This window comes from Pholis gunnellus (assembly GCF_910591455.1).
Source record: "Pholis gunnellus genome assembly, chromosome: 10".
Lineage (NCBI taxonomy): Eukaryota > Metazoa > Chordata > Actinopteri > Perciformes > Pholidae > Pholis > Pholis gunnellus.
This window is the reverse complement of record NC_136537.1, coordinates 2,078,260-2,093,572: the sequence shown is the minus strand read 5'-3', so window position 1 is coordinate 2,093,572 and position 15,313 is coordinate 2,078,260. Positions and strand designations below refer to the sequence as shown.

The 15,313-nt window shown below is 41.9% G+C and overlaps 1 protein-coding gene across 8 annotated transcripts in view; it reads right to left on the bottom strand.

Annotated features, from left to right (window-relative positions):
- The window catches only part of LOC306701739 (alpha-1,3-mannosyl-glycoprotein 4-beta-N-acetylglucosaminyltransferase B), a 35,107-nt gene extending 20,180 nt beyond the window's left edge, over positions 1-14,927 (bottom strand). For 7 of the 8 annotated variants that reach the window (XR_013767246.1, XR_013767247.1, XM_079167129.1 and 4 more), the window contains exons 1-6: positions 14,613-14,927; positions 11,467-11,640; positions 9,881-10,018; positions 9,421-9,554; positions 8,062-8,108; positions 3,568-3,681 (exon numbers count right to left, since the gene is read on the bottom strand). Coding sequence is in view for 6 of the 8 variants with exons in the window: in XM_079167129.1 (XP_079023255.1) it covers positions 3,568-3,681; positions 8,062-8,108; positions 9,421-9,554; positions 9,881-10,018; positions 11,467-11,640; positions 14,613-14,703 (698 nt within the window). In the remaining 2 variants the exon portion in view is untranslated. The remainder of the gene's footprint in view (positions 1-3,567; positions 3,682-8,061; positions 8,109-9,420; positions 9,555-9,880; positions 10,019-11,466; positions 11,641-14,612) is intronic. The other variant, XM_079167132.1, reaches the window with a different exon arrangement.
- Positions 14,928-15,313: the final 386 nt, after the last annotated feature.

The following is a 15,313-nucleotide window of genomic DNA, read 5'->3' as shown; positions in this document are numbered from 1 at the left end:
ACTGACAGGAAGGTGGAAGTTCTTCATAACAGGCATAAGACAAGGAGAGGTTAATGGAATGTGCGTACAATGTATGAGTCAGGGAAAGTGACAAACCTACACATACTAGGAGTAAGCAAAAGCAGATATAGAGGATCGAGATGTCTCAGAGCCAGCACAGGCGAGACAGTATTATACTAAGGCAGGGATGGTGGCCACCATTCCGAAGGAGTAGCCATCGTTCTACAAAAAGGAGTCGAGAAAAGTCTTATTGAGTGGAAACCGGTCAATAGCAAACTTATGAAGATCAGGCTAAAAGGAAAACAAATCAACACAACCATCATCCAGTGTTATGCTCCAACAAATAATAGTGATGAAGAAGCAAAAGATGAGTTTTTGAGCAGTTACAAGCTGATCTTAACAACACACCAGGCGATGACATGAAGATAGTGATGGGGGATCTGAACTTAAAAGTCAGAAGTGACAACACCGGCTATGACAGGGCCATGGGGAGACAGGGCTGTGGCATCATGAACAAAAATGGGGAAAGATTAGTGGAACTTTGTGCCAGCTATGACCTCGTCATCGGAGGGACCTTATTTCCACACAAGGATATACATAAATTGACTTGGAATTCATCTAATGAGCGAGACAGGAAGCAGATAGATCATCTGATGATTAATGGAACCTGGAGACGCTCACTGTTTGATGTCAGGGTAATGCGAGGAGCAGATGTTGCTAGTGACCATCACCTTGTGTTAGCAGTACTGAAAGGAAAGTTAAGGAAAGCTGGTAGTAGAAAGACAGGAAGACAACAGTTTGCCACTGAAAAGTTACAAGATCCTAAAGTGAAAACAATAGGATACAGACACAGATGAGATTAACACCAAATGGGAACAAGCAAAACAAGCATATGTAGAAACCAGGAGAAAATGTCTGGGCATCAAACAGAAGGATAGAAAGCAGTGGATAACCGATGATACATAGCAAGCCATTGATGTACGCAAGAGGGCAAAGAAAAGAGTAATGGAAGCAAAATCAGATAGATACAAAGATACAAAACTCAGTATCGAGATGTATCTGATATACCAATAGAAGATAAACAGGGAAAGCTTCTTACAACTGAAGCAGACCAAGAAGCTGAATGGGCGGAGCATTTTAGCTGAACAGGCCTCCACCAACAACACAGGCTAACTTCCAAGATGCAGAAGCAGATTTGGATATCAGCATTGAACCACCAGCCAAAGATGAAATTATAATGGCGATTAATTTCAAAACAGGAAAAACCCTGGTCCAGATAACTTCAATACAAAGCTCTTCAAGGTAGACCCGAATCTGGCAGCTACAATTCTTCAACCACGTTTTACGTCTCTATGGGAGAATAAGAAAATACCTGATGACTGGTCAGAGGGGATCATCATCAAAGTACCAAAGAAAGTTTCTCTAAGAAATTGTAGCAACTGCTGTTGAATTACACTTCTGTCAATACCAAGTAAGATCATGCCAAAGATCATTATTCATCAAATAACAGATGCTGTAGACCAACATCTCCGAAAAGAACAGGCAGGTTTCAGAAAGGGTAGAGGTTGCAACGATCACGTATTCACGTTAGGTAACTTCATAGAGCAGTGCACAGAGTAGCAGAGGGAACTGTATATAAACTTTGTTGACTTTGAAAAAGCGTTTGACTCCATTCATCATGAAAACCTTTGGCGTATATTGCGGCAGTATGGGATCCCTGAAGAAATGGTTATTGTGATCCAAAGTATTTTACCTGTTATAACAATATCAAACTCTTATGAAGAGGAGAATTTGAATTTGCAGTTGAGGAATCGCTCTTTTTCGCTCATCTCCAGCGTGATACTTTCAGCTAATGCTGTGTGTTTGTTCTGGAAGTGTCTTTCAACATTACATTTGTTGTTGTTTGCAAATATCTCGCCACATATCAAGCATACAGGTAAGCCAGCATCGTTGGCAGTGAAAGCAGATTAATACGTCCACGCAGAATTAAACTCTCTATTTTCCTCCGTGACTTTTCTGTTTTTGGATTTATCTATTGATAGTTTACTGAGGGCGGGGCTCTGCAGATCATGATTAGGCAGCGTTAGGGAAAAGAGACAGCGACGTCAGACACAAGTGGCGGATCGCGTAGCGCGGCCGTTTTTGAATATATTACTATTTTGCTCGACAGGGTTCGAATCCAGGTTGATGCGATCTTTCCATAAATATATTTTCTTCAATGTATTTCTTTATACGTGGCTTTGATGCAGTGCTCACTTATACAATCGTACTCCCCGCAATATATATGAGATGTGAATTTTAGATCTCAAGCAATATGTTTGTGAATGTGTGACGACTCTGGCAACAGAGGCAGAAAACAGCTGCTGCTGTTACGCGAACACAACACACACACAAAGGGAAACCAGTTTGAAAACCAGTAGGACCAGCACCCACTGCATGCCCAGTGTACGTGAATAGTCACGTGATATTTATTAAATAACTATTTTTCAAGGATTTTTGAATGGATGCTAATTTTAAATCTATTTTTAAAAAATCTCACATACCCCCTGGAGTGCCTTCACGTACCCCCAGGGGTACACGTACCCCCATTTGAGAACCACTGATCTAGACTATGCAGATGATCTTTCTCTTCTTTCACATACTCATTGGCACATGCAAGAGAAAAAAATCCCCCCTCAGTGATTTTGGTCAGAAGATTGGCCTGAAGATCAGCAAAAAGCAAACAGAAGTGATGACTCTGAACAATCCAAATCCCTCACCAATTCAGGCTAAAATTGATGAGTTCACATATTTGGGCAGCACTGTCAGACACGATGGGGGCACAGATAACGTCTTAATAAGGCAAGGAACGCTTTCAAAGTACTGAATAACATATGGAGGTGTACAGCAGTACACCATCAAGACCAAACTTAAATTGTATCAGAGCTGTGTTTTATCCACCCTATTGTATGGTTCTGAATGCTGGAAAATGACACAAGAAGATCTCAACAGACTATCAACCTTCCACACCAAGAGTTTAAGGCGAATACTTCACATTTTCTGGCCAGAAGATGGAGATGGATAGGACATGAGTTGAGAGAAGACCCTGCTGATATTGCAAGAACAGCCTTACATTGGATACCAGAAGAGAAAAGAAAAAGAGGCCGACCAAGAAACACATGGAGAAGAACTGTGGAGAAGGAGATGCAGAGCCTAAACCACTCATGGGGCACCATCCAGCAACTCGCCCAGGACAGACGGGAGTGGAAGACTTTTGTAGCTGCCCTACATGCCAGGATGCATAAAGGGCAATGATAATGAAATATTCTAAATATAGCGTACACTTGAACTGGTTTTGAGTTTTTTAGGTGACTAAAATGTGTTTTGTTGCTGCCCACGTCCACAGCAGTACATTGTTTTGCTACTGTGCTGGTACTCCTGTCTGTTTCTCCTGGGGGTGTGCCGACCGCCATCTACTGCAAGTGTTACACTGACTGAGGATAAGTACATCATACCGACCCTACTTAAGAAATCCCTTTAGCACAAGCACTTATTTCAATTGAATAGTAACAGAAATGGTAAATGTACTTGACTCTGTCCTTTGAGTCTCCAAAAGTCTCTCTGATGCTGGTAAAGTTGGGGTAGTAATACTGAGAAGGAGAGACAACCTCCAACAGCCCGGACCGCACCTCCTTGGGAAAACTAAAAAGAAACATACAAAATACAAAAAAAGATACACAACAATTCAGCATTTAAATCATGTGGAATGGATAGTGAATTCTCTGAATTCAAATGACACCATAAAATGTATACATTCAATATACATACATGCATATACACACATACATGTACATACACACACATGTATATGCACATACATATGTACATACACACACATATATATGTACATACACACATACATGTACATACACACACACACACACACACACACATATATGTACATACACACATATATATGTACTGTATATACATACACATATATGCACACACACATATATGCATATATACACATAAATATACAGTATATACATATACATACTAGTGCCAGGCAACGATTACAATTTTGGATTAATCACGATTAATCGCCTCGTTATGGCAAAGTTCAATAATGAATTCTAAAGTAGTGTATTGCACTTTTATTTTAAAAGTACTGCTATATGAACAAAAGTGCAATAACATTTGGTTTGCAAATACTTTAAACAAATAAGGTGCTAACAGCAGTATTCTCTTTACACAGTAGCAGTTATATTTCTTGCACTATCATGTCTGTCTTGTGTCTTCATGACAGTCAGAGCATGTGAGTGCCGCTCTGTTCATCACTATAATGCTGTAACTCAGAGGTGATGATGGTTACCCAGCGATGTCCAGTAGTCTCCAGTGAGAGCAACAGCTGGTGCTCGTTATAACGCAGTCGCTTTTGTTGTCCTCTCCTTTTCATACAACTCGTGTATTCTTCTTGTGATGGTGCGTCTTGAGGGAGGCTCATACGTGACGTCATTCGTTGATCCTAAAGGTGCGTTCACACCAAACACAACGCGAACGCACCTTGAGACCGTTCCTCAGACCAACATCTTCCACAATACTAATCGGCTGCAGTTTGTATCCACTTCTCTGTGGCATTTGTTAGCTTGTCTTGCTTTTGTTTGTCTATACTTCTCCCACACGCTGCCTCAACGTAGTCTGAAGACTTCCTCCACCGCTGCCAGTGAGCAATGGACTTTCAAAATATATTTAAAAAAAAAAAAGCCTTAACAGGCGATATAATAATTGTCAGCGTTAATTAATTAATGCGTTAACGCGTTAACTTGCCCAGCACTAATATATATTGACATATACACACACACACACACACACACACACACACACACACACACACACACACACACACACAGAGTTTTTATATAGGTTTATAGTGGCTTACTCTGCTGTACATAGAATATAAAAACATGTTAATGTCAACATGTATAAAGGCTTTGATTACTAGAGGGTTTGCTCGTTTGTTAGTATAATGTTGGGATAGCAGTTTGGCTGAAGTATTGTCGCCCCAGTCAGACGTACCTTGAATCCAGTGTTTTAATCATTGCTCTGAGTCTTTCTCGACTGTCTGTAGTGGGACCATGTCCTTGCAGAGCTGGATCGTTATTGCGTTCGTAATGTCGCTCCACCGCTTGCTTTTCACTCGCGCCAACGTTACTGGTTGACGGCCGTAATCACACTCTTGGTATTCCAACACATTTTCTACTGAGGTGATGGAGTAAGTTGCTCGTGTTACCACCAGCGGCTACAACAGCAGACACAGCTCCTCTCTTGGGCACAGACTATCGGTGCATCTCCGGTCTCTTTGTTCATCCTGCATCGCTCCTTTCTGTTCTTTAATGTAACGTTACTGTAGCAACGGAGCCTCTCCCAGCTGTTAACAGACTGTTGTGCTACCGCCGAACTAGCTAGCGAGCTATACCCAGCATGCCTTTCGGTGGTGTAATTTTATAAATGTACAATTATTAGTGTTATAAATTGTTAATGTGTCACAAACTGTTGTGTTGTGGTGTTTTGCCCTGTTAAAGAGCGTTAGTTGTGTGTTATTAATTGTTGTGTTATAAAGTTATAACCATGACTAGGGGTCCCTCTCAATACACTTTAGACAAGTAGCTTCGACCGCAGCGCCTTTAGCGGCGAACAATATATTTTGCTGCCTGTTGAAGAGTGACAGCAGTTGTTTCGGCTATGCGGTATGGCGGTGTGTACAAAATTAATATCATACGGGAAATTAAAACCGGTATACTGCCCAGCACTAATACATATACATCAGTGGTGGGCCGTCAGGTCCTGCAAGGCCTTCTCTGCTGGCCTAAACAGAATCACAAAGTTATAGCTATTTTATAATTTAATACTTTTTCTTAAATACACTACATCTATTGTAATTTATAAAAATATTTTCCCCATTATCTTATTTTCTCATTGCACAGCTACTGTGTTCCTCAGTTGCTCTGCTTCCAGTGCAGCTTGTTTTAAGTAGAGCTTTTATCCAATCAGATGTCACCTCTGTGTCTCTAGGTAGAAGAGAGGCCCGATGCCTGCAGACTCACCAGTGAATCCATGTGCAGTTTAAGTGAATGGGGACGATATTGTTGATTGTCATAGTGTTCAACCAATCAGATCTTTAGTTTGACATGTTGGGTGTATTCTTTGACGTGTCAGAGCTGCTAGCTGGCCTACAAGTACGTGATTGGTCAGTGGGCTAGCGTGACATGTTTGGCGGTGACTATCCCAATATCTGCTGCCTCTGTGGAGCGGACATTTTCAGCCTCAAACGCACTAAAACGTGTTCAAGAAATACAACTGGGGAGGCTCGACTGTCTTCACTGGTGTCCATCAATCCAGAAGGACTTCTTACTGGAACTAAAACACACAGATGTACTGAACAACGTGAGATTAAACTCTTTGTTAACAAAGAAAGCAGGATAGACTTTGTCTTTAAATAGTGAACAGCAGCTCTGGTAAGTAAACTGCATTTGTTTTTACATCTGCAGTAGCTTTAATATGCTTGTTTATATATTATTATTTGTATGAAGATGTTTTTTTTGTGATTTTTGTGATAGAAACTATTGTTACATCCAATGTTGCTCTGGGGACATATTTAGCGGTGCCAGTGTTGGCAACTTGGCGACTCTCGCTAAATCTGGCGACTTTCCAAACCCTCATGGGTTGTCAAAAGCTACTAGCCACAAATCTAGCGACTTGTTCTGGTGTTGTTGGAGACTTTCCTGGTGACTCGGATGTTAAAGCACGTACATTCTGCACTGAACGAGTGAACGAGCAGTGGGGGCTGCCGTGAGTCCCTCCGCCGCCCCAAAGCACACACAGGCGCCTCGCGCTGCAGTCAGAGCAGACGCACTCTTATCTATAGGTATATTTTGACACGAAACAAATAATAACCGTAGCTCTGTTTCAGCTGCAGGACAGCAGTGAAGGCCGAGGTATAAAATGCACGGCCCGCCACTGATATACATACATACATACATACATACATACATACATACATACATACATACATACATACATACCAGTGGTGGGCCGTCAGGGCCAGCAAAGCCTTCTCTGCTCCTTGTTCTTCCCCCGCCTCAGTCTCTCCAGTCCTGTTTCCCTGAGCCCCAGTCCGGCTGCCCGCCCGAGCCTCTGTGTCCAGAGCGACTCCGGAAGCCCGGCCGCCCACCCGAGATCCCGGCTCCAGACCGACTCCGGCAGTTCGGCCGCCCACCCGAGATCCCTGTTTTTCTATATCCATATTTATACTCCCCTGCTCCAGTTGTCGGATTATCAGTTGCTCCTTGTTCTTCCCCCAGGGTGCTTCATGTTTCGGCCTTGTTCCTCCCTGTGGGCTCCTCGCATCTCCAGGGTTTGTGACTTTGCCCTTTTTTTGTGATCTTGCCATTTTTGTTGCTTTGTTCAGTTTGGATTTTCCGCGCTCCCAGTTGGAGTTGTTTTTGGTTTCTGTTTTTGACTGCTAAATGCCCAGCCTTGCATTCCACTACTCGCGCAAAGTGTTAAAGTGTTTAAGTGATCTTCTTTGAAGATTCATGTGTTTTCAAGTGGACTCATTTTCCCTCTCGGTGTTGACAGACGAATAAATCCGTCAGTAACAAGAACTAAGGGGTCGTGTATTTCCTGGAGGGACTGATAGGAGTGTTACTACTGTGTTCATGTGTCTATGGTGTCGTTTGTATGATATGGTTAATATTGTTCCCTCTGATGTGAATAATATTTGAATGGCCCGTGCTCCTCAGTGTGTGGTGGAATACGTGTTGTAGTGCAGTTTTGGAAATTGATTTTGAATATATGCTTTGTCCGGTAATGACGCAGCATTCCGTCATGCGCGTATTCATGTATCTGCACTCTGCAGATAGTGTATTTTTAGGTGCTGAGCTTCATTTTGACACAAAATAAATAATAACCCGTAGCTGTGGCGTCATAATGAGGTTATTAGGAGGTGGTTCAACTGTAGTAGCACGACACACACGCACACACACACACCACTCTATGAGGCAATCTAGAATCACTCACTTCTTCCTTATGGTCTCTGCTATGCTGCCCACATAGTCCGAGTCCGTCTGACGTGACAGGGGAAAAAGAACAGAGTCAGTGATTTAGGGGATTACCGATGCTGTTAGTCAATAATAAATACAAGGTCTTGAATACTTTTGCAATAGAGGTTGAGACAGCCTCATTGTGCTCACTCATCCAAGGCCAGACCTCGTATAACCAGTTTTCACTGATAGGCAGGTTATTTAGCCTGTTTCTCACTCATGCAACTGTACTGTTACAAACGTGACCTTAAACACACTTGTGTCAAGGTATTACATTTGTGGTGCACCACTGAAACTAGTTGGAGAGATCGTAAAGGATACAAGTGTTTACCGTTCTCTTTGTTCTCAAACCAGTTTATGTTACTTTTGATTGCCTGAGGTTAACGTGTATGATCGTACAACAGCTACTTGTCCTATTTACTTAATGAACATGAGTTGTGTGCTGTGTCAACTCATGAAAGTCAAATCATATCTGACCTGTTAAACAGCTTTGTGTCTGAGAGAGAGCAAAGGTTGTTTAGTGGCGCTGAATAGGAAAAAAATGATTCTTTTCAATGAAACTGCCAAAATAGTTTGATATTGTTTTAAATATCAAATTTGCCCTTTGCCGAGGTTAGATAGAACACTGAATTTCAACCACTGTGCCGCGGTACACCAGTGTGCCGTGAGAGATCGTCAGGTGTGCCGTGGGAAAATGTCCAATTTCACTTCATCGGTCCTAAAAAATATGATTTAGTTGCTGCAAATAATTTGCCATTGTTGAGCGTCTGAGCCTGCAACATAGTGGCTGGCTAAGTAATAAATACTCTTCCATGCCAGTGGGTGGCAGTAGGTAGCGCAATAATGACCTTGTTAATTTAAGACGGTAGAATTAAATGAGATTGCGGTGGCAAGACGAACAGCGATGGAGAAATCTTTAAAAAGGAAAAATGAGCAGCTCAGAAAAGCACTGAGATAGAGGATTGATGCCACTCTCATGTCTTTATGCTAAATGTTAAGCTAAAGCCTGCAGGGGGTTAGCTTATCTTAGCATAAAGCCTGGAAGCAGAGTGACAGAGCTACCCTGTTTCTGTCCAAAGTCACAAATTCCTCCAACCAGCACCTAAAGCTCACTAATTAGCATGTTGTATCTAGCTTGTTTAATGTAACCGCCTATTGGTTCTAGCTTAATATCTAAGGTACATATATGACAGCTGTATCAATATTTGTATCTAACTCTTGGTAAGATAGCAAATAGGCTACTTTCCCAAAAATTTTAGCAAAGGAAAAAAAGGCTTCAGATTTAGAGGCCAACATGTGTGCATTTGTTTGTGTGAACTGTATGTGCGTGTCTCACCTCGGCAACAAAGACAATTATGAGTATATCTTGTTGCTGCAAAGATGTCAGGCTATAGAGCAGAGAGCTGAGAGTGCTGACCAGGTAGCTCTGCTTCTCACGCTTCACTGTGGGAATGCCCAGCACCATGGACACTGAGGACACACAGACGGATAATGAGAAAGAAAGCAGAGGAACAGTGAACAGTGCTGTTCCATAAGACAGGCTTCTCTTAATTTGACTCGCACTTTCACTCATCCCTCACTGTACATTCATACTTTACTGCATATGAGGTGCTGTGTTCTTACGAAGTTGCTGGCTACTTTGATATCATCTAGTGACGAAATTCCCAGGAAGCTACACATTTTAACTTTTAAAATTTTTGACATTTTCAAAATTAAATTGGTTTTGAAAGTAAATCTTTAAATCTTTAAGCATATCTGATTCATACGGTGTGTGTTTTTATGTTTGTGCTCCATACCTCCATGGCGTCCCTGTCCCAGGACTATATTGGGTTGGAGGCTGTCTGGATGTTGTCTGAGGTGGGGCATGTAGAGGTAAATGTTGGGCTGGAGTAATGTCTGTTGGCCTAAATAGTCAGCTTGCCACCCTGTTGTTTCTGTTCACAAGAGGAAAGATTCAGTCAATGAAAAGGTTTGCACTCAACATTCTAACAGGACTACGTTTTTGTAAGATACTTGTAGAAACCATTACACAAATACACGGTGTTCCCATAGCTAAGGGGACCATTCACCGACCATGAACCACAGCGTCCCCAGTTCAAGTCCAGCTAGAGAACTTTTGGTGCATTGTTCTCTCCCAATATTCCTTCAGTCAAAATATGCGATCAGGAGATTAGCATTAATGCTCCTTGGTCGCTCATGTTTGATAACGCTACATTGTGAACCACAAATGTGTGTCGTCAGCGAGAGGAGCGCTAGTTAACGTTGGCAGCACTGCTGGCTAACTCACTGAGGTTCCATTGAGTTCCATTAAGATGTGTTCAGGCTCTGTTCAGTGAAAATGAATATTGGGCAAAGGTAAATTATAACGTTATCGTGATGTGTTTAAATGCAATCTTGTAAACATGTAGTATTGGTGAATAAATTGAATAAATACAGTTGACGGAGATGTGTTCACAGTAATATAAAATAAATGAGGAAACGAGAGAGGCGAGGAAATTGTGACCTGTTTATCTTCCCAACACTAGCTCTAAGCAGCTTATAATACATCATTAAAACTACTAATGCGAAACAAGTTTTTAATAATAAAAATACAATCTGTTATTTCCCAATCTTTGAATTGTGTTTTTATGCACAAAAACCCCACTATAGATGACTAAAACAAAGTTAGAGGATAAGTCTAGAATTTTAAAGGTTTACACAAAATAGTTTTGAGACTGTAGCCCTGTATACCAGTTGCTATAATAAAACAAAACAACAAAAATCTGTATTGGGCAATATGGATCATCAAAGATCGGCAATTGGTATCGACAGCAAAACAATGCAATCGGGGTATCTCTAAAAGTTATATTTGCTCCCTTTTTTGTCCTGATCCAATCCGAGATCCGTTACCGAAATCCGTGATACGATCCAAAGCGGGAGTTTTCTAATCCGCTGCACACCTACCGTCTGGGGCTGAGGTTAGTGTGTGTCAGTGGGAGATGGGGCTGAAGTGATGGTGTGAGGGAGGGTCGAATAAGGGCCAAAAAAACCTTTGCCCTGAACAGATTAATTAATAAGGCCGTAGCTGTGAAGTAATAGGTTAACAGTAATAGTCAGATCAGAAGCAGTGCTTTGTACTAGAAGTGGCAGTATTACGTAATATAGTGTTAACTGGTAAAACCTATATCAGTTGTTGTGTGAACAATAAATCTCGGAATCCATCTGATAAAGGATAAACCTCTGGATATGAATGCAGAATCTATTTATTGTGATAAGTGAATATTAGCACTATATATATATATTATATAATAGAAATGTCTTTTATAGGTGGAAAGTCTAGGTTGAACTGAACTGCCTCTAGCTCGTTTTATCACATGCTTGTTACTTTTGGTATGCACAGCACCTGCGGAAATGGTGGTGGTCGTGTTATAGTGGAGGTGGGTGATGTTGGCAGCTTTTGATATGTTCCTCAACTGTTCCAGGATGCTGCTGAGATCCGAGCTGACCTGCACTCCCAACTCCTCAGCCACCACCAGACGTTCGTACAGGGTCTGCAGGTCTGGCAGTACTGATGGACCTGGAGACAAACGCAGAGAAGTAAGTATTAATGAAAATGCTCACTGTGTCTCATCAGATGGCTCTCTTGCTCTCAAAACATCTCCAATCAGCCGTTCCTCGTCTAAAGCAAGCGACAAGAATACAAAAGTTCAGCTCAAAGTGGCGCGCTGTGCACTGCTTGCAGCCCGTTAGGAAACGGTCTCATGCACATACTGCGCAATATTTGAGCTTTTGTTGGACAACTTTGACAGCCCGAGCTCAAACTCATCTGGGCTTTCATCAATATTAGAAGTAGTGTTGCTGCAGGTGAAGCTCAGCAACTGGGCTTGTAAAATGACACCTACATATCTAGGGTTCATTGAACTGTAGGTCTTGGTGAGAACCGTCTCATATCAACGTACATTACATCATTCAGGTGAGTATATTTTTTTTAAGTTGTGGAGCAGGTTTGTTCTGGTAGAACACATGCAATTCCTTTATCAAATATTCTTTCAAACTTTTCTAAATGTTGTAAAAAGCCCTTCCTAGAGCCAATAACACATTGCCTACATGTCATCTTGAAAAAGTAAGCAAAATGATGAGTCACTTCAGTAACTCACAGGCCAAGGATTTCCATAATCTTGATTACCAGTGGAGTCAACACGCGGCCTCAGTAAGCGGGAACTCCAAAACCTCATTTGGACAATCGGTCTTCTCTGTTAAAAGGAGCAAACCTATGGAACGGTCTACCAACTGAATTGAAAATACAACACAATTGTAATGTTTTTAATAGAGGTATTAAATCATGGCTAAAAGAGAAACAACAGTGTTCTCACAGCTAACAGCCCTGTAGACACACTTGTATTTTCCTTCTCTCCTCCTGTGGACAGCTGTTGTAAATTAGCGTTTCGCTCCAAACACTAAACTCAGTGCATCTGGTCCGTATATGCATATGTTACGATTCTAATGCCACTGTGATGTCCATATCAAATAAAATAAACATAAACATGTCTGGCACTTCAACTGACTTTTAAAGTCCAGGAAATATTAACTTTTTTCATCTTTCACCTTAACAGACAGCTCAACTCAGGGACGGACTAGGAATGATAAGCGGCCCTGGACTATTTGTCCAAACTCAAACCTTGCTTATCTCGACCCTATTCTCTTCTGTCCTACCGCGTCAGCTGCAGCATCTTGACGAGCAGTTGAACTTGTATTGCTGGGCTCACCAGGCTTGTCCAGTTCCTCCAGGTTCACTAGGGCGGGATGATTAACCGGTAATGAATAATTAGTTCTTTTAAAACATTTAGCTGCACTCTCAATACTCCAGATGGCTAGTCATCGGTGCTTCACCTTATTTTGCAAATGCATACAGTATTTCACTTGTAAATAATTGACATTTTAACCTGTTTACCACTGAAATTCCAACAGCTGTCACTGTTTACATACTCACTGACACTATTGACAGTGCACACACTTCAACTATCTCAGTTCAACTGGTAATCCGCTGCTTTCATCTCTATCTCTTGAAGTGAACTGTTTTCATCTGCTTTCAGTGCTTACTGATAAAATTCAATTTCAATAATTCATATTTTAACGTTGGTCCCCTTTGTACAAAGGGGTCATTCATTTGGGTCATCGTGTGGGCAGGAGTGGCAAAGGACAAAAGAGATTGGCCCTTCCTCTTTTCCGATCCCTAGAGGTTGACCGTGTCTTCTTCTTCGCTCTGCTTCGCTCCACTTGGTGATTTACCATGACAATAGCTCATTTGCTCCTGTGCCAATTTGAAATCTACCATGAGAAGGAAGCACGCAGCTAGCCCCATAAGAGGCGCAATGTCCAGTCCTTCCCAGCCCAAACGTCTGAGGAGGTCATCCCCTCCAGGTCCAGGGCCCCGTCGTCTGGAGGCCCCCTCTACCCCTTCCATCTGGAAAGAGTGGGCCCCGTCCGTCTGCCTGCCCAGTCACCTTCCCAAGTCTGGTCTGCCTCTTGTTGAAAATGCACCCGTTATCAATGTCAGGGGAAAACAGATCTTGCCATATATCGATGCAACATCTCAGATCGGGAGTTTCTGCTGTTGGGAGACTCAATTGTTCCTTATGTGGAACTCCCCAGGTGCTTAACAGTGTTTCTCTGGTGCAAACAGACTGGATATAGCTCACTATATCCAGTCTGCCCATACAGTCTGAATCCACATGGGTACAAATGGCATCAGGTATAAGCAATCAATCAAACCCCAACAACAACTGCTTGCTTTAACTGTGAAAAGGCTTCAGGGGCTGTTCTGCCACCGGTTTCAGCTTTATTGATCACTTTGCTGTATTTTGGAATAGGAGAGACTTATACAGGAGAATGGTTTATAAAAGCTCACCCTAACAAAAAGGAAACTAATGTGCTGACAGCTCATTTTGGACAATACCTGTCCATGGTGACAACCCAGCACAACCCCCCCTCAGTATTCACATGATTCTCAAGTAAACACGATAACAACCACTTGGGGTCGAAGAACAACCATAGTGATGAAGCAGCACATAGTTAGAAATACAGGCAGGCTGTATCCAATCAAATCACATCTCTTGCACCCGTCAACTCTGCCCAAGCAATTCAAATGGCTCTTCTAAACGTGAGATCACTTATAAATGATTTGTTTATGTTATGTTATTTTAGGATCTACTCTTCATATCCTTACACCACAGTCTTGTTTGACTACTTGAATCGTGTCTACCTGATTATTGTTTATTAACCCAGCCCAGACTAACGAACAGTGCTACATCATGACCGCTAGTGCTCAAGTATTGATCTATGACTGGTGGACCTAGAAGTGCTGTCTAGATTTGATAAGATGTTTATCTTGGAAACTTTAACCTAGAGTAAATGCGACGCGTGCAGTTACAAATGACGCGTGGGTTGAAACAACGTTTTTCAAAAAACCCACACTGATAAAGACAAATTGTTCCAGACCAACAAGTTATACTATGTTGGTAGTAACAGCAGGTTACACTGACAGCTTACCTCCATCACTGGGAATCGATTTAATCCAAGTAACTGACGCAATACACGCAACAACCAGCAGACATCCAAATCTGAAGGAGTACGGCCTCATTTCATTTCTCAGTGACAGTCCGTCCGTCTTTGCCTGCCGACTTGCCGCCGGTTCCCAGCATGCAGCAGGTGGATATGAGCGTGTCAGGTAAAGTGCAGGTAGGCTAATGTTGCGCTGTATGCTAACAGTTGTGACTCTACCCGATGCCAAGACCAAACAAAACGAAAGTATATCCTTTTCCTTTCCGGGGTGTCCACTGCCACATCACGTACAGCTCATGTTAATATACCGTCAAACTTCCTGCGGTACCACTCGCCAGGTAAAAAATGAATGTACGGGCAACAGCGACATCTGTTAGTGGATTGAGAGAACGCGTGTCCTGTCAGGCGTGACTTGAAGACTATACTAGAAACAAATTTATTGTTCAAATGCTTTTTAAAAACTTTTGTAGTTGTTTTATAAACCAACGTTATATTTCCAGCATAAATTACAAAGCATGTGTGGGGTGTAACATTACAACATTTTAGATGAACGCTAAGATTATAGAAATAGACTGTATTACTATATGTAACGCTTCTTTTACTCCCCTTTAATTGCATAAAATCCATTCTTTAGGGCTTCCAAACGGTTCAAAAACTAAGTATGCTATTTCCCCCCCCATTACTATGTA